The sequence below is a fragment of the Geotrypetes seraphini genome, chromosome 16 (genome assembly GCF_902459505.1).
Source record: "Geotrypetes seraphini chromosome 16, aGeoSer1.1, whole genome shotgun sequence".
In the NCBI taxonomy this organism is placed as follows: domain Eukaryota; kingdom Metazoa; phylum Chordata; class Amphibia; order Gymnophiona; family Dermophiidae; genus Geotrypetes; species Geotrypetes seraphini.
The window spans coordinates 38,727,963-38,745,114 of NC_047099.1; the positions used below are offsets into that span (position 1 = coordinate 38,727,963).

The window sequence follows — 17,152 nt, forward strand, 5'->3', positions numbered from 1 at the left end:
GCAGTAGTCCAAATTTAAGCCCGCCCGATTCCCACCCATAACACACCTCCCAACATGCCCCTTTGAGCTCTGGACGCACAGCAGCTTAGAAGTGCTGATACACATCTTTAATTATCGGTACAAAGACAGCCATGCTATTAGAACGTCCACGTGCCAACTTAGTCTGGTTTGTGGACATTTTAAAGTTTTGATTATGCCCCTCATTGGCACATAACACATAAAACAAAATGGAATATGGGAAAGCATATTGTCTGGGGAGGGTGCAAATTACAGGCCTGAAATTGAGTGGAGGGTGCAGGAGCATTAAGGCCGAAGGTTTACCTAGGACGCCCAGTACCCTTGCATTGGCCTGCGGACTGTTAGTACGTATCCCACGTGTCCTCTGATGAAACCTGCTAAGACCCTTTAAGAGACGTCTTGCACCCTTTGTAGCAGACAGAGTTTCTGGCTTCTGTGGCCGAAGAGGTAGGTGCTTTGCCAATCCAAGCGTATGCTGTGCTGCCTTCCTCACTTTGGGGTTTTTTTGTAGGAGTGGTGGGATGGTGCCCACAGTGAATATCGTTCAGCAGCCCGCCTCAACCGGCCAAATATTAGCTCGCATCTCGCGGCACTCCACACCCACTCAGGTCACAGGAACCAATTGGACCTCAGGGACACGACCCACGTTCACAACACAGGTATGTGCTGAAGCCAGTGGGGAGAGCAATGCTTTTTTTTTTCCTAAGTGAGTCAGAGTTAAGCTCTGGAATGCGTTGCCAGAGGATGTGGTAAGAGTGGTTAATGTTGCTGGTTTTTTTAAAAAAAAGTTTGGACAAGTTTCTGGAGGAAAAGTCCATAGCCTGCAGTTGAGGCAGACATAGGGGAAGCCACTGCTTGCCCTGGATCGATAGCATGGAATGCTGTTACTATTTGGGCTTTTACCAGTTCCTTGTGACTTGGATTGGTCTCCGTGGGTCAGACCACTGGTCCATTAAACCCAGTAGCCTGTTCTCACGGTGGCCAATCTAGGTCCCTTGTACCTGGCCAAAACCCAAAGAGAAGCAACATTCCATGCTACCGATCCAGGGCAAGCAGTGGCTTCCCCCATGTCTTTCTCAATAACAGACTATGGACTTTTCCTCCAGGAACTTGTCCAAACCTTTAACCAGCTACGCTCTCCGCTCTTACCACAACCTCTAGCAATGCGTTCCAGAGCTTAACTATTCTGAGTGAAAAAATATTTCCTCCTATTGGTTTTAAAAGTATTTCCCTGTAACTCTGAGAATCCCCTAGTCTTTGTAATTTGAGATTACTGGAGCTCGTAATATTCCTGTAGTCTGCAGCTGCCTTTGGTGCATGGCTGTCTTCTGCTTGCTTCTCCTCGTGAGTTTGTGCTGCGATGTTCTGATAACTTGTTAAAATCCTGGTTTTCTGTGGTCTGTTTGTAGCAAGTGACCTCCCAGGCAGCAAAGACTCAGTCGCCTCCTTTCGGCATGGGAAACTTCCAAGCAAACCCTTCCTCCTTCAGCCCCATGTCCGCCCCGGCATCTGCCTCGCCAAATGGACCCACTTATCCCAACCTGAGCAACCGCAGCAGCAGTTTTGGTAAGTGGACTCGCTGTCGTGCTCCTCCCCGCCAGCGGAGGGAAGCAGCGGTTGTGTAACTCCTGCCAAACGAATCTTGTCTTTCTCAGCCACAGATGCCGGGCAGGTGGATGGCCAGTTTCAGGTGCAGGCAGCGGAAGGCGTAGGGGTGTGGCCACAGTGGCAAGGACAACACCATGGGCCACGTTCCGGGGAACCCCATGTGCAGCCTCAGCCCAGCCAGCCTGACGTGTTCCCAGTAAGAGTCTTTGCTACTTTCCACAGCCGTCTTTCGTAATGGATGGACATGTGCTTTTAAATCTTTGGCAGGAGCTCTGTTAATGATTTCAGATTACTGGACCTTTTGGTTCTTAATTGCCCCAAGCCAATAAAAGTCCCTGTCCCCCCTCAAGTTTTGATTTACAACAAGCCAACCAAGAGGTGGGAGCACTGGGATGAAGCTGAAATTTTGCATTATCCCAGGACAAGCAGGCAGGTATTCTCACTAGTGGGTGATGTCATCCGACAGAGCCCCGATACGGACATCTTGCAAGCATGTCTTGCTTGAAGAAACTCAGAAGTTTGGGCAGGAATTACCCCGTAGAGCTAATAAGCAATGCCCTCTTTACTTGACCGGTGCTAGCCTTGGCTGTGTTCTTGGGCCTTTCCCACCTCTCCCTCCCAGATTCTAGTTCTCGCTACTCGTTGGCTCTTCTCAGGACTGAGGAAGATGAGCATAGGACTGTGTTTGGGCCACACACTTGGATTTCCCTTCTCTTCCTGTCTCCAGAAGGGTTGTGCAGGGCACTAGGTTCCCATCTTTGTTGGCCTCTTGCTCTGCTTTGGAGGGGGGGGGAGAATTTTGCCAGCTCCACAAATAAAAATTCTGCACTTTTGTCCTTGTTTCTGTGCTTCAATGTTGCCCAATGTAACATAGGAGTCGTAACCCTCCCCCCACCCCCAATCATATAAACCTGATGGCAGATAGAGGCCAAATGGCCCATCCAGTCTGCCCGTCCACAGTAACCATTATCTCTTCCTCTCCCTATTGGCTAAGGCTCTTAACATTTGCATCTCCTCTTCCTATAGGCTAAGGCTCTTTACACCTGCATTGTGATGTCATAGAACTTTATGATTATAGAAACATGACGGCAGATAAAGGCCAAATGGCCCATCCAGTCTGCCCATCCGCAGTAACCATTATCTCTTCCTCTCCCTATTGCTAAGGCTCTTAACATTTGCATCTCCTCTTCCTATAGGCTAAGGCTCTTTACACCTGCATTGTGATGTCATAGAACTTTATGATTATAGAAACATGACGGCAGATAAAGGCCAAATGGCCCATCCAGTCTGCCCGTCCACAGTAACCATTATCTCTTCCTCTCTCCAAGAGATCCCACATGCCTATCCCACGCTTTCTTGAATTCAGACACAGTCTCTGTCTCCACCACTTCTTCCGGGAGACTGTTCCACGCATCTATCACCCTTTCCGTAAAAAAGTATTTCCTTAGATTCCTCCGGAGCCTATCGTCTCTTAACTTCATCCATTGCTTTAGCTGCTTACAAAGCCTCATCTCTCCCACCGACCGTGGCTGCTTGACAGAAATTGAAACACTGTAAAGCACTTTGAATAAAAGGACATGTGTCACCTTTTGGATGGGCTGAAATGACCCCTTCTTGTTTCCTCTTTGTCTTTCAGGACATGCTGTCCATGCTGGGCGAACAGGGACCCAGCTATAACAGTGAGGAGTTTCCAGATCTGAACATGTTTCCACCCTTTGCGGAGTGACAGAATCCCGGAATAGGAGCTGTACTGTGCTGACTCTGGGGAGAGGCCCCTCCTGCCCTCCCTCGCCCAGCTGCAGTAACTTCTCTGCTTTTTTTTTGCCCTGGGCGGAGACTGGCTTGTCTTTCTCCACACTGCTGCATAGCTTGGACAGAAATCTACAATTTGTTTGCTTTGTATTTTGAATAATGGACAAAGATACAGGCTATGTTCAGAGAGACTCAGGAGATTTGCCAGCGTATGGACATGTGAGAAGCGTGCCAGGGAAGAGAAGATTTCTTCCCCCCCCACCCGTGTCCATTCAGTCAGGACACCTGCCTTTCATGTTCTTTCAATCCTTGCAAATTCTGTGTATTATTCCTGTTCACGATGGGGGGGACAGGAGAGCTCTGTAGGCAGAATCTCTCTGACACATTGTTACACGAGTCGCTCGCTCACTGTGGTTGCAGATTACTAACCGATGATGGTCACTTCAGTCTCAGCATGTGACACTGGGTGCTGGATTTTTTTCTCTCTAAAGCAAGCTCCCCCTTTTTGTAATTCTTACTTAACGTGCCCCTGACCCAGGTGCCTTAGCTCTGTTCACAGGTCTCGATGGTTTCCATTTCCTGCTGCAAAATTGTCTCTGTCTCTCTCTCTCTCTCTCTGTCTGTCTCTGTCTCTCTCTCTTTGTCTGTCTGTCTCTCTCTCTCTCTCTATCTTTCTCTCTCTCTGTCTCTGTCTTTCTCTCTGTCTGTCTCTGTCTGTGTCTGTCTGTCTCTCTCTCTCTGTCTCTGTCTATGGCTGTGCCAGGGCTGGACAGTTGTCTTTTAAGGCCTGGAGCTGGATTCCACTCGGCCAAGACAGTACTGCCACTTTGCATGTGAGAGGAAGGGATTTCAGGCTTCTTGGGGGGGGGGGGGGGGGTCAGAATATCAGGGGAGAACCTGACTCTTGGTGACAGAGATCTATTTTGGCAGCCCTGAATAAGTTGCTGTTGTGATTTTTATGAATCAGCTCAGGTTATGCAGGAGCCGACTAAAAGGGCACAAGAAGTACATGGTTCTTTTGGGGATCTGCAATTTAGACTTCTTGCTGGCCTTTTCCAAATCTGAGCTCGAGATACATTGCATTCAGGTACACTGGGCTCTCTGGAGACTTCCCAGAGGATCTGCTACAGTCTGTTGGTACCTGAGGCAGTGGAGGGGTTAAGTGACTTGGCCAAGGTCACAGCACTTTTGCTCTGCCAGTCTCAGTGAGTACTGTCAAATGGCGACTGCTCCTTTAAGGACACTGGCACACAGCGGTAGTTTCCAGACTTGTTCTCAGCATTTTACAGGTAGCAGTGGGAAGGGACCACTGTACAGGCCTGCAGAAGGATGCCAGGTGAACCACCCAGTGACTTAAACCTACTTCTAGGAAGCTTTTTATACTGCAAAATTCAAGGATTTTTAAAATTTGAAATCACTGATAAATGGGAAAATAGCCATAGCCATTCAGGTTGGGGGATGGTTTTATAAACCAGCTGCCAGCCGTCTGAAAGAGAAATTTTCTCCTGCCTTTGATGGTTGTATAAGCTCTGTGTAAGTAGCACATTTCTTCAAATCTGACCCTGCAGCTAAGCTGCTCTTGAAGTGTCTCCAAATGGGTCAGTTTTTTGCCTCCCTCCTAAGCCAGGCTTTGTGGACTATAATCACAGTCTCTCAGATTTGCTTGATTGTTGCTTTCTGCATATAACAAGAGAGATGGTATACTCCACAACCCCTTCCTGTACGCTTCAACTCCATCACTGTTCGGCAGGGTGACCTTGTATCACTTTCCTAGCGACCTTGGCTAATATTTTTTTTCTAAGCTGCCGTTCACTCCTTCCTACTCTTCTCCCGGCACCACCCCGGGGACTGAGGATTTTCCAAAAATCACTATTTTTTGTATCGGGATGGGGGAGGATGGGTGTGAAAGTGAAGCAGAAGGGCAGGAAATAAGAGAGAGGTTAGGAAGAAAGGCTGACTTTTTGGACTGCGAGCTTTGACTACAATCATGTCACTTGTTTAAATTTTGGAAATAGAAAATGGGGATTTTGGAAGTTGGGGGGGATCTTTATATATACTATGCTGTGTAACAAAGACTTTGTATTGTGATGGAAAGTTGCAAATGAATTTTATGAGGCAGAGGTTTTACAATACAGACGTAATATTTTTTCTTGTAAACGAGTGCGGCGTGTTCTTTGCTTATTATGAGTTTGATGTCTAGTCTGGACACGTTTTGACATCATGCACCTTGTGAACTGAAACGGGGCAGCGTCTGAATCTGGGTTCAGTTGGGTGAACGCACTGCGTTTTGGGGGTACTTGTGTAACGAGGCACGTGTGTGTCTTTAAAAAAATATATATATCAGTACAAATTTCTATTGAAGGTACAGCTGTAACACTACATGTGTCTGTAGGTTATAAATCCCACCCACCCCTCCTCCTTCCCCCGGCCTACGCTGCGTCCCGCTTTTTTCATGCACCCTGGAGGTAAGGACAGCTGAGTCCAGAACCACTTTGATGCATGAGGACAGCCTCCCCCAGCTTATCTTGTAATGTTTCCAAGACCACATCCCGTGCGTTTTCCCTTCTTATTTCAGTTTGGAACCAATGCTGGGACAGTGTAGTGAAAGATCTGTGATCACTTCATCATTGTCCGCGTCTCCATGATATCAGATGGACACGAACGTCACCTACCATCAGCCTACCCTGATGTTTAGAACTTGGGAGGGGGGGGATGTGGGACCTGTGGATCCGCTGCTGGGACACTAGAACTAGAATTGTTAACATTGTACATTTTTTTTTTGTTTGTTTTCTGTCTAAATCAGGGGGGTGTCCAACCTTTTGGCTTCCCTGGGCCGCATTGGCCGAAAAAAATGTTTCTGGGGCCGCACAAATGCGCAAACGTTGCAGCAAGACAAAGGAGGGAGCCGGCAAGACGGTAAACACCCGGGGGCAGCAGAGGAAAACACTGCATCGCCCTCGACCGGGGCCGCACAAAATACTTCACGGGGCCGCAGGTTGGACACCCCTGCTCTAAACTGATCATAGCATTTTGCTAAACTTCAATTTTAAGTGACTGGTTCACAAGTAAGACCAGAAATGGAAAGGGGGAGGGGGAGACTTTCTCATCCCAGTCCCTCAAAAGAATACTTTAAAATGCTTCCACAGATAAGAGTTTCCGTTGGTTATGACCATGTCTAACCGGCCATGATTAAGTGCCACATGCCTGTGGCTGGCCAGACTTTCCACCGGTCTCTGGGACCTCCCCCGACAGTTGCTATAAGAGATTTTGCTCCGGGTGGTTTGCTTTCCTCAACAGCCCGGCTTGGAAAGCAACGAAGTCTCGCCAGCTCTCCAGGTACCGGTTAGGGGGTGGGGGGGGGCAGGATTGTTGAGGTCTTTTTGCAAAAAGTTCAGTAAAACTAATGGATGGTGTTTTGTAAAAGCCTGCTCTAGACAGAGGCTTAATATTGAGTGGGCAGATAAGCAAGCTGATCCTTTTTCACTAAAGAGTGGCTGAAAGTGTAAATCTTTTAACGTCTTTACTTGTGGAAGAATGGACTTTCATACGTGCAAAGATACAGTGTATTCAGGTTGGTTGTACCTTGCAAGTCCATTTTTAACATGCTTCAGTTTGCTGTTGCTTTTTAATCCTATTTCAGAATAGTGAGAGCACGGTTTGTAGTCCATTAGAAAGTGTGCATGCTTGGCCACCACACACATGGCACGGCAGGGAGCCAAAGACCTGGAAGGATGGGGTGAGCAATGCAAGTCTCTCCTTTAACCCTGGAGCAGTTTCAGTGGCGGCATAGAGAACATAAAACTAGCCTTACTGGGTAAGACCAATGGTCCATCAAGCCCAGTACCACGTTCTCACGGTGACCAATCCAGGACCTGTCCAAAACCCAAGGAGTAGCAATATTCCATGCAAGCAGTGGCTTCCCCCATGTCTTCCTCAATAACAGACTATGGACTTTTCCTCCAGGAACTTGCCCAAACCTTTCTTAAAACCAGCTACACGCGTTCCAGAGCCCAACTTGAGTGGAAAAAAAATGTCCTCCTATTGGTTTTCAAAGTATTTCCCTGCAACCTCATCGAGTGTCCCCCTAGTCTTTGTAATTCTTGACGGAGTGAAAAATCGATCCACTTGTACCTGTTCTACTCCACTCAGGATTTTGTAGACTTCAAGTGGCTGACCATGCTGCCGGTATTCCCTATTTCCTCCCGCCCCACAGGCGGGAAGAGAGGCGAGCTAATAAAAACGCACCACTGTGCCCTTCTTGTTGTTAGCAGTTTCAAAAATTCCCTGTCACGAGTGAGTGGAGGCTTTGCAAACGTGGGTTGAGTATTCAGATGGCTGGGACTTTGCAGAACGAAGCCGTATCCTAGCAATAGCTCTAGAAACCCTGGGGGTTCCCGTAGTCCTTCTGCCTGCCAATAAAAACGACCAACTTCCCTGAAATGCAGTAGTATCTCAGTAGAGATCTCATAGCCTCTGTCATCTCGTCATAGGAGAACATGGTTTACGGTTTTGCCAATTATTGGCTTTCCTTGTCCTTTAGTTAACTTTTTGTGAACAGGATCGAACCCCATAGTCGGGATGACTCGGTGTGCAAGACTAGGGATTGGATTGGATTTATATCCCGCTTTTGGACAAAGTGGGTTCCAAAAACACATACATAGTAAAACCCACAAAAACGCACACATTACAAATGCATATACGTGCAAGCACCGTCTTGTCCTACCATAAAATACCCATCAAAAAAACAAACCACCCCTCTCTCACGTACAATATCTTTATGTTCATTTAAGATTTGATCTACCGCTCCTGCATTTTACTGACCTAAGCTGTTTACAGTGTATCAAACTAAAATGAAATTAGGTACTTGAGAAAAACGACCCTATCTGTCCTGAAGGCTCACAATCTAACAATAAGTAATAACAACATATAATACATTTCCAAGATCAAAAATCAAAGAAATAGAAATAATAAAAGAAGATTTTAAAAAATTTTTGAGAGAGAGAAAAGTCTCTGAAGCGGCCTGATAGCAAACAGTCGTATTTTAGTGCAGGTCCCGGCACGGCACACTTTACAATACTTACTCTCATGCCACAATTATTCACCCCTGTCTCTTTATAGCGTTTGTACCCTCAAGTTGTAAAACTTAACATTGTCTTCTCTTAGCACCCATATTTCATCTGACAAAACAGGTGACGTTTCAGCTGACGTTTAAATGAAGTGAGATTCCCTTGCTGGCGTACGGAACCCAGGAGTTTATTCAAGTTTCAAGTTTATTTACATTTGATGGATCGCTTATTACAATATCTAAGCGATGTACAATTTAAAAACCAACAGATTTTGGTAATACATTTAATATGGTGGGACAAGACATTAGACAGAGGATTTGGACTTACATGAATGAGTAGGTAAGAGAGGAAAAAGTTACAATTGTAATATTTAGTGAAATTACATAAAACGGGAAGCACATTGGGTAAGAATGGAATAGGTATATAAAAAATTTTTTAGTTGATTATTATAAGAATGCAGTTCCACTCTGCTGGGCCCGCGCAGGAAAATGTCGCAGCCCTCACGGCTTGCAGCCGCAACTCCTTTCTAGATGGTATCGCCAAATCATCGTTACCAGCAGAACAGTAACTTTAAGAGTGAAGTCTGGTGTGCGATTACCTCTGGCAGGTACCGCGCTGGCAATCCATGTACTGCGAAATAGGTTAGCAAGAACAATTTATACCTCACTCCCTACTCGGTATCACGATCTAAACTGCCATCCTATTGCACTGAATTAAATGGGTTGCGATCTGAGGGCGGGTCCCACTCACCCTGTGCCTAGCTGAACAGAACGAGGAGCTAAGATTTAGAAACATAGAAGATGACGGCAGATAAGGGCCATAGCCCATCAAGTCTGCCCACTCTACTGACCCACCCCCAAGTCTACTATCCTAGGGATCCCACTCCTGGTGACAGGTTCCCTTGGCTTAACCCTCTAAGGGATCCCACATGGGCATCCCATTTGCTCTTAAATTCTTGCACGCTGTTTGCCTCGATCACCTGCACCGGGAGCTCGTTCCAAGGATCAACCACTCTCTCGGTGAAGAAATATTTCCTGGTGTCGCCATGAAATTTCCCGCCCCTGAGTTTGAGCAGATGCCCTCTTGTGGCTGAGGGTCCTTTGAGAAAGAGAATCTCTTCTTCCATCTCGATACAGCCGGTAATATACTTAAACGTCTCGATCATGTCACCGTACAGGCTGAGCGTCAATCTGCCAGTCCAGTTTATTCTTTGCAATCTCCTTTCCACAGACAAGATGCTGTGGTTCTGCTTGCTCCTGCTGCTGCCTGTGGCGCTGGGAGAGCCCGAAGAGAGCTTGGATTCACAGTGGGAGCTTTGGAAGAAAACCCACCTTAAACAGTATCACGGCAAGGTAACCGTCGGTGCTGTGAAATTAAGGTGTAGCTAGCGTATTCACCCGCTAACCACTTGTAGCGAGATGGGTTCCCGGGATGCGTATGACCTGCTCTCATTTCTCCGTGTGCACAGGTGAGCGAGCTGACGAGACGGCTGATCTGGGAGAAAAACCTGAGGTACATCACTGCCCACAACTTGGAGTTTTCTCTGGGGAAGCACACCTATGAACTAGCCATGAACCACCTGGGAGACATGGTAAGCAACCGAGCTCTGGGCTGCTCCTGGTTGCGGGAGATGTTGCGAGGAAGTTCTGGTGTTAGGACGGAGTCTGGAGTCGGTATTCGGCATTTGCTGTATGACCTTGAGCAGTGGTCTCAAACTCACGGCCCACCAGGGCCTATTTTGAGGCACTTGGTATGTTTATCATAATCACAAAAGTAAAATAAAAGAGTTTCTTGCTCATATGTCTCTTTAACTATAAATGACAATATTATTATTAAGACTTAGCCAAAAGGAAAGATTTATAAACTATACAGAGTTTTACCTCATGCAAAATTGTCATTTCTTTAATAAGACATTAACTAATTTTTCTGAGGCCCTTCAAGTACCTACAAATCCAAAATGTGGCCCTGCAAAGGGTTGGAGTTGGAGACCACTGGCTTAACTGTATCCATGACATCCTGTTCGTCTTTGGGAAGCCGAGCTGAGATTGTGATGTCATAATGCCTCATTCCACCAATAAGAGCCAGCCTCATCAGTGATGTCACAATGGCTTGATTGTCCTGTTCTCCCCTCTGCCCTCCAACCCAGCCAGAAGATTAACTGTTCCCCTTAACTCAGTGGTCTCAAACTCGTGGCCCGCCAGGTACTATTTTGAGGCCCTCGGTATGTTTATCATCATCACAAAAGTAAAATAAAAGAGTTTCTTGCTCATATGTCTCTTTAACTATAAATGACAATATTATTATTAAGACTTAGCCAAAAGGAAAGATTTATAAACTATACAGAGTTTTTACCTCATGCAAAATTGTCATTTCTTTAATAAGACATTAACTATTTTTTCTGAGGCCTTCCAAGTACCGACAAATCCCAAAATGTGGCCCTGCAAAGAGTTTGAGACCACTGACCTTGAGCAAACAACTTAACCTCTCTGAGGGGCTGAGACTTGTCCTGGGAACTTTCTTAAGTGGCTAGACAATGGAGCAAGGACGAATCGCTGCCAACACACCACAAGGCTACTAATGGGTCATGCAGAGACTGAGGGATCCTTCCGGATACACAAGTCCCAGAAAGAATCAAGCCTAGTTCCCCTTTACTCTCTGGTAGCTGAAGATTTGGCCTTAGAATCAAGGTTTCAAGTTGGCTTGGGCAGTGCTGTGTGTGCTGATGTCACAGTACCTTGACTTCTCTGGTATTACAGAATGACATGGGGACAAATTTGTCCCCGTCCTTGCAGGAACTCAGTTTTTCCATCCCGTCCCCACAAGTTTGAGGCTTGTGCAGATGAGGACGGAGCTTGCAGGAACAGGAAAAGAACTCGCTGGGATGGAAAAATTCCCGCGGAGACAGGGAAAAATTTGTCCCCGTGTCATTCTCTATGTGGTATCTTTTCTGAATCAGAATGTATTCTGAACATATCTTGGCGTTTTTTAAATTTTGGGTTGTTGTTTTTTTCCCCCCCCCCCCCCTCTCAGACAAGTGAGGAAATTTTGGCGACAATGACTGGGCTAAAGGTTCCTGCAATGCACTCCACTAATACCACTTACTTTCCTGACTGGGTGGAGAAGGTACCGGATTATATCGACTATAGGAAAAAGGGCTACGTCACACCTGTGCAGAACCAGGTAACACAATATTCTCTCCTGCCACTAACTCCTGGGTGACCAGTTCCCCCCACCACACACACACATTTGAGTGACCCATTTGGTAGCTTGTTCTTACTCATTCTCTCTGGCTGTTTGGTGGATGGTTCTCCCTATGTTCGAGTGGCCCACTGGTGACCTGTCCTTACTATGACTAATTTGCCCATTGGGTGACCTGTTCTCTCTCTATGGAACATGTGTCAGCCCGATTTTCTCTTATGACGCAGTGGTTAGAACTACAGCCTCAGCACTCTGAGGTTGTGGATTCAGATCCCGCGCTGTTCCTTGTGACCCTGGGCAAGTCACTCGATCCTCCATTGCCCCAGGTGCATTAGATAGAATGTAAGCCCACCGGGACAGACAGGGAAAATGTTCAAGTACCTGATTTTAAAACCGCTTTGATAAACCTTGATAGGGCGGTATATAAAAACTTAAATAAATTAATTAAAAATTCTGCCTTCCTTTCTGAGCAGAAAGAATAAAAACTGGGCTCCAGATCAATATGTTAATTGCAAGATAAGTGTTCTGAAATTTCAGGGATGAATAGAAGGCCAGCAATCCCACCTTCATTAACACTTTGCTGGCTGGCATCCCATTGCGTTCCATGCAGAACAGACACCCCCCCCCCCCCTGAGCACGGGAGGACGGGTGCTGCCTTCCCCACTATTTTACAGTTGTCACCTGAACCAAAATTGCCATTTAATTCTCTCGGGAAAGAATGAGTAGGGTCTCGTCTAACTTTCCTTTGGTTGTGATGGGCCTAAACTCTTGTGATGGAGGAAGACTTTCGTTATTTATTGATTTTTATTTTTATTTTTTTAAATTTATCTCAAGGTATGCTATGTTCAGGTACGGTAGGTATTTCCCTAGCTGTGAAGGGTGAAAATTGGAGCTTTGTCCTTTTGATTTCTCAGCTTGTAGCCCCAGTTCTTGACTTGATCTGGTGTAGATGTGCAGATCTAGAAATGACTCTAGTGTGAAAGACTTGCACCTGTCTTCTTCTGTTCTACCTTCTGATATGGGGTTGTAGGATCAGGTGTCTCCCCCCCCCCCTCATGATTTAAAAACATAAGAATAGCCTTACTGGGTCAGACGTTCAAGTATCTTACGGGCCGCATCGAGGCGGAGGAAGATATCTTCTTTTTCAAGGGTCCCACGACAACAAGAGGGCATCCGTTGAAAATCAGGGGCAGGAAACTACGAGGTGACACCAGGAAATTCTTTTTCACTGAAAGAGTGGTTGATCGTTGGAATAGTCTTCCACTACAGGTGATTGAGGCCAGCAGCGTGCCTGATTTTAAGGCCAAATGGGATCGGCACATGGGATCTATTCACAGGGCAAAGGTAGGGGAGGGACATTAAGGTGGGCAGACTAGATGGGCCGTGGGCCCTTATCTGCCGTCTATTTCTATGTTTCTATGTTTCTATGTAGACCAACAGTCCATTAAGCCCAGTAGCTCGTTCTCACAGTGGCCAATCCAGGTCCCTACCTGGCCAAAACCCAAAGAGTAGCAATATTCCATGCTACCGATCCAGGGCAAGCAGAGGCTTTCTCAATAACAGACTATGGACTTTTCCTCCCTCTGGGAATGCATTCCAGAGCTCAACTATTCTCTGAGTGAAAAAATATTTCCTCCTATTGGTTTTAAAAGTATTTCCCTGTAACTTCATCGAGTGTCCCCTAGTCTTTGTAATTTTTGACGGAGTGAAAATTCAATCCACTTGCACCCGTTCAACTCCACTCAGGATTTTGTAAGCTGCAATCCTATCTCCCCTCAGCCGTAAAGTTTCCAAATGTCCCCCACCTTTGTTTTTTCAGGGGAAGTGTGGCTCTTGCTGGGCGTTCAGTTCCGTGGGGGCCCTAGAAGGGCAGCTCAAGAGGAAGACTGGGAAGCTGGTGCCTCTGAGCCCACAGAATCTGATTGACTGCGACATGGATAACTCTGGCTGCAGTGGGGGCTACATGACCAACGCCTTTGGCTATGTAAGGGACAATAAGGGAATCGATTCGGCTGAGGCTTATCCTTACATTGGACAGGTGAGAAGGAAACCAGCTGCTTCTGCCTTACCTCTCGGATGAATGTACAGAACGACAGAATAAGATACAACAGTCTAGACACATTTTTTTCAGTGTCTGTCTTCCTTCTGAAGTCGCAGGAGGAGCTGCAGCTCATTCTTGGGTTTCACTCTATGTCTTACTCAAATTTCACGCCTATCCTCCAACAAAGGCCTCTCTCTACCTTGTAACCCACAGATTGGGGGGGAGTAGAAGGGCTCATGCTTTTCCTTGACCTCTTTTTTTTTTGCTTTCTCCTCCTGGCAGATTGAAAGCTGTTTGTATAATCCCACTGGGAAAGCAGCCACGTGCATGGGCTTCAAGGAGATCCCACCAGGAAACGAGAAGGCCCTGAAAAGGGCTGTGGCCAGGGTAGGACCTGTGGCCATTGGCATCGACGCTAGTCTTCCCTCATTCCATTTTTACAGCAAAGGTAAGAAGGCCTTGTCTTCCAGAGAGCATCTTCATCCTTCCTGGGCTCCAGCGGCACCTGGGAGAAATGCGAAAGGGAAAAAGATTGGGACAAGATAGGACAGAGTGAGGTCATGCACTTTCTGAAGAATAAAACATTTGAATATTGTTTTCTTTTCCTCTTATAAGAGAAATAAGTTTCAAGTTTATTTCAGTTGATTTCTTTAGCACTCTCCAGATCAGTAGAGGTTAATCTTTACGAATGGGTATATATCCAATCATGACCAGCAGGTGGAGACTGAAAACAAAACTGTGGAATAGTAATATATTCCCTTCTCTATTCTCATCAGTCTTCTTTCAGTCTCCAGCAGGTGTTGAGTGATCTGTACCCATCTCCCTTGGCAGGGCTGTTGGAATTTGTTTAGGGGGTTTCTAGTCCCTGTTTTTGGCCGGACAGAGCTTGGTTGAACAAATGTTTCAATTACACCTAGGTCAGGGGTAGGCAGTTCCGATCCTCGAGAGCCAGAGCCAGGTCAGATTTTCAGGATATCCACAATCAATAGGCATGAGATAGATTTGCATCTCAAGGAGGCAGTGCATGCAAATCCATCTCGTACATATTCATGATGGAGATCTTGAAAAACCTGGCCTGGCTCTGGCTCTCGAGGACCGGAATTTCCTACCCCTGACCTAGGGCTTCTATTCTTAGGCGTTCATTTTCTAGCTAATTGAGGATACAAACACAATTGGTGTTTTCATACTATAGGTACTGTATTGCCCTGTCTCTTTTCTGGTGGAATCAAGTATGTGCCGTTCTGTCACTTAAGAGTCAGTGTGGAAAAGACGCACAAAGTGAGCAGAGGGGTGGGAAGGAAGTATAGCAGAGTCTCGCCTATCCAATATACCTCGGTCATTGATGCGCTTGGGATTCGCTTTCTCTTTCCTGGTATCGCATGTAGTGAAGTCAGCAGTATTAGGCGAGGATCTTGGACACATGAAGTTTTAAACTTTTGGTCTATTTCACCTTTCCACTTTTTTCTGTTTTTACCTGATCTTTCGATTATCCAACAACCTATCGGTCCTGTTTGTGTTAGATAATTGAGTCTCTGCTGTACTATTTCTACAGTGTTACATAAGAATAGCCTTACTGGGTCAGACTTATGGTTCCATCGAGCCCAGTAGCCCGTCCTCATACTGGCCCATCCAGGTCACTAGTACCTGGCAAAACCCCCAAGAGTAGCAACATTCCATGCTACCGAACCAGGGCAAACAGTTAGGGTTAATTCTAACCCTAACCCCCATGGCTGTCTCAAAAACAGACTATGGACTTTTCCTCCAGGAATTTACCCAAACCTTTTTTTAACCCTTTATTTGGCGTTGTTGTTCAACAGCAACATGTGGCTTCTATGGCACTTGTGGGAGATCTGCATCGCCAAATACCTGTTCGATATCAAGTTACATAAAGCAGATGTTTCACCATCTGCCAATTAAAGGGTTAAAACCAGCTACGTTAACTGCCCTTACCACAACTTCAGGCAACACGTCCCAGAGCTTAACTATTCTCTGAGTGAAAAAATATTTCCTCCTGTTGGTCTTCAAAGTATTTCCCTGTAACTTCATTGAATGTCCCCTTAGTCTTTATAATTTTTGACAGAGTGAAAAATCGATCCACTTGTACCCGTTCTACTCCACTCAGGATTTTGTAGACTTCAATCCTATCTCCCCTCAGCTGTCGCTTTTCCACGCTGAAGAACCCTAACCTCTTTAGTCTTTCCTCATACGAGGAGGTCCATCCCTTTTATCATCTTGGTTGCTTTCCTTTGAACCTTTTCTAGTTCCGTTATATCTGAGGTAAGGCGACCAGAATTTATCTGATAAATGCTTATCAGTCAAAAAGATAAAAACTCTTCCCAGCATAAATCCCACTGCTGCCACCAACTCATTCTGAGCTGGAACTCCACTATGCTCAGGCATCAAAGCCTGGGATTGTTCAGCTACCCAGAGAGCCGTATATTTAGACTAAGAACTCTTTAATATATCACCGAGAGCTGCGTTTTAATCATGCCTCCTCCCTCTAGGTGTGTATTATGACAGCGACTGTAACAGAGAAGATATTAACCATGCGGTCCTCGTCGTGGGATATGGCAAAAGGATGGGAATAAAACACTGGATTGTCAAGAACAGGTACTGCAGAAATGCTAATTAATGCATTTGTTTTTCTGGAATAAAAGATTCTCCCTTCCTCTCATTACTGGCTAACTATTTTCATCTTTTCCTTCCTAAAGCTGGGGCGAATCCTGGGGCAACAAAGGCTACGTGCTGATGGCCAGAAACAAGGATAACGCCTGCGGTATTGCCAACCTGGCCAGTTTCCCCCTGATGTGAGGGGAACCCTAGCACCCCTTCTGCCTGCCCTGGAAGGACAGCAGTTAAGTGTCACTGGCTTGGCTTCCGGTTCCCGCTGTTACCTTGGCCACATCCAAAGGCCGATATCGCATCCTTCCTTTTGCTGTTGCCGTCCAAGAACTGTTCCGTGGGGAACCTTGCTCATTTCCTCTTTCAGCGTGTTTGCTTGAAAATAATAAAAACATGTGCCATTAGCGTTGGGACTTGAATAGAAATGGTTTAAAACTTATATCGTTTCTTTCTATGTGGCTAACAAAATAAACGTGACATTAAAAATTTAGAAAACAAGAATCACCTTTAGCATATAATGCTTTTTAAGAGTTGCCAGCCATGTACCAAGCAGTGTGTGTCAAAAACATATGTAATTCCATCTTTTTTTTCAAACTGACCATTAAATGTGCTTTTAAATGCTTTTCAAAAGATAAGCTGATTGGATTTACAGAACTTCTTAGGTAAAAAGTTCCATAGTTGTGGTCCCATAGTTTTTTCCTCAGTTCAATTAAGCTAATTATATGGAAAGATGTGACATTTAATCATTTTTTATTCTTTGAACAATGATAAATCTTTAAGGTAGGAGCATCAGTGTCATTTCAACAGCAAAGGTGTACAGCTCTAGGGTGGGGCTAGTTCAGCTCCC

The 17,152-nt window shown here is 45.8% G+C and overlaps 2 protein-coding genes across 6 annotated transcripts in view; both read left to right on the forward strand.

Moving 5' to 3' along the window:
* ARNT (aryl hydrocarbon receptor nuclear translocator) overlaps window positions 1-5,535 on the forward strand; it is a 46,107-nt gene extending 40,572 nt beyond the window's left edge. For 3 of the 5 annotated variants that reach the window (XM_033923810.1, XM_033923812.1, XM_033923811.1), the window contains 4 exons: window positions 530-677; window positions 1,428-1,584; window positions 1,674-1,822; window positions 3,263-3,352. In XM_033923810.1, the coding sequence (XP_033779701.1) occupies window positions 530-677; window positions 1,428-1,584; window positions 1,674-1,822; window positions 3,263-3,352 (544 nt within the window). Of the gene's footprint in view, window positions 1-529; window positions 678-1,427; window positions 1,585-1,673; window positions 1,823-3,262 lie in introns of those variants that run through there. The other 2 variants (XM_033923809.1, XR_004537216.1) reach the window with 2 other exon arrangements.
* Window positions 5,536-6,299: 764 nt separating this feature from the next.
* LOC117350800 (cathepsin K-like) lies at window positions 6,300-16,898 on the forward strand. The gene is made up of 8 exons (XM_033925423.1): window positions 6,300-6,714; window positions 9,675-9,796; window positions 9,913-10,035; window positions 11,475-11,624; window positions 13,462-13,680; window positions 13,966-14,131; window positions 16,188-16,293; window positions 16,395-16,898. The coding sequence occupies exons 1-8, from the start codon at window positions 6,564-6,566 to the stop codon at window positions 16,492-16,494; spliced, it is 1,137 nt and encodes a 378-aa protein (XP_033781314.1). The 5' UTR covers window positions 6,300-6,563; the 3' UTR covers window positions 16,495-16,898.
* The last annotated feature ends 254 nt before the right edge of the window (window positions 16,899-17,152 follow it).

Bases quoted from the DNA above. Each gene is read 5' to 3' on its own strand.
- LOC117350800 (XM_033925423.1), top strand. From the start codon at position 6,564: ATGATTAAGTGCCACATGCCTGTGGCTGGCCAGACTTTCCACCGGTCT. The intron at 9,797-9,912 runs GTAACCGTCGGT...CCGTGTGCACAG, and splicing joins TTAAACAGTATCACGGCAAG to GTGAGCGAGCTGACGAGACG. The intron at 14,132-16,187 runs GTAAGAAGGCCT...TCCTCCCTCTAG, and splicing joins ATTCCATTTTTACAGCAAAG to GTGTGTATTATGACAGCGAC.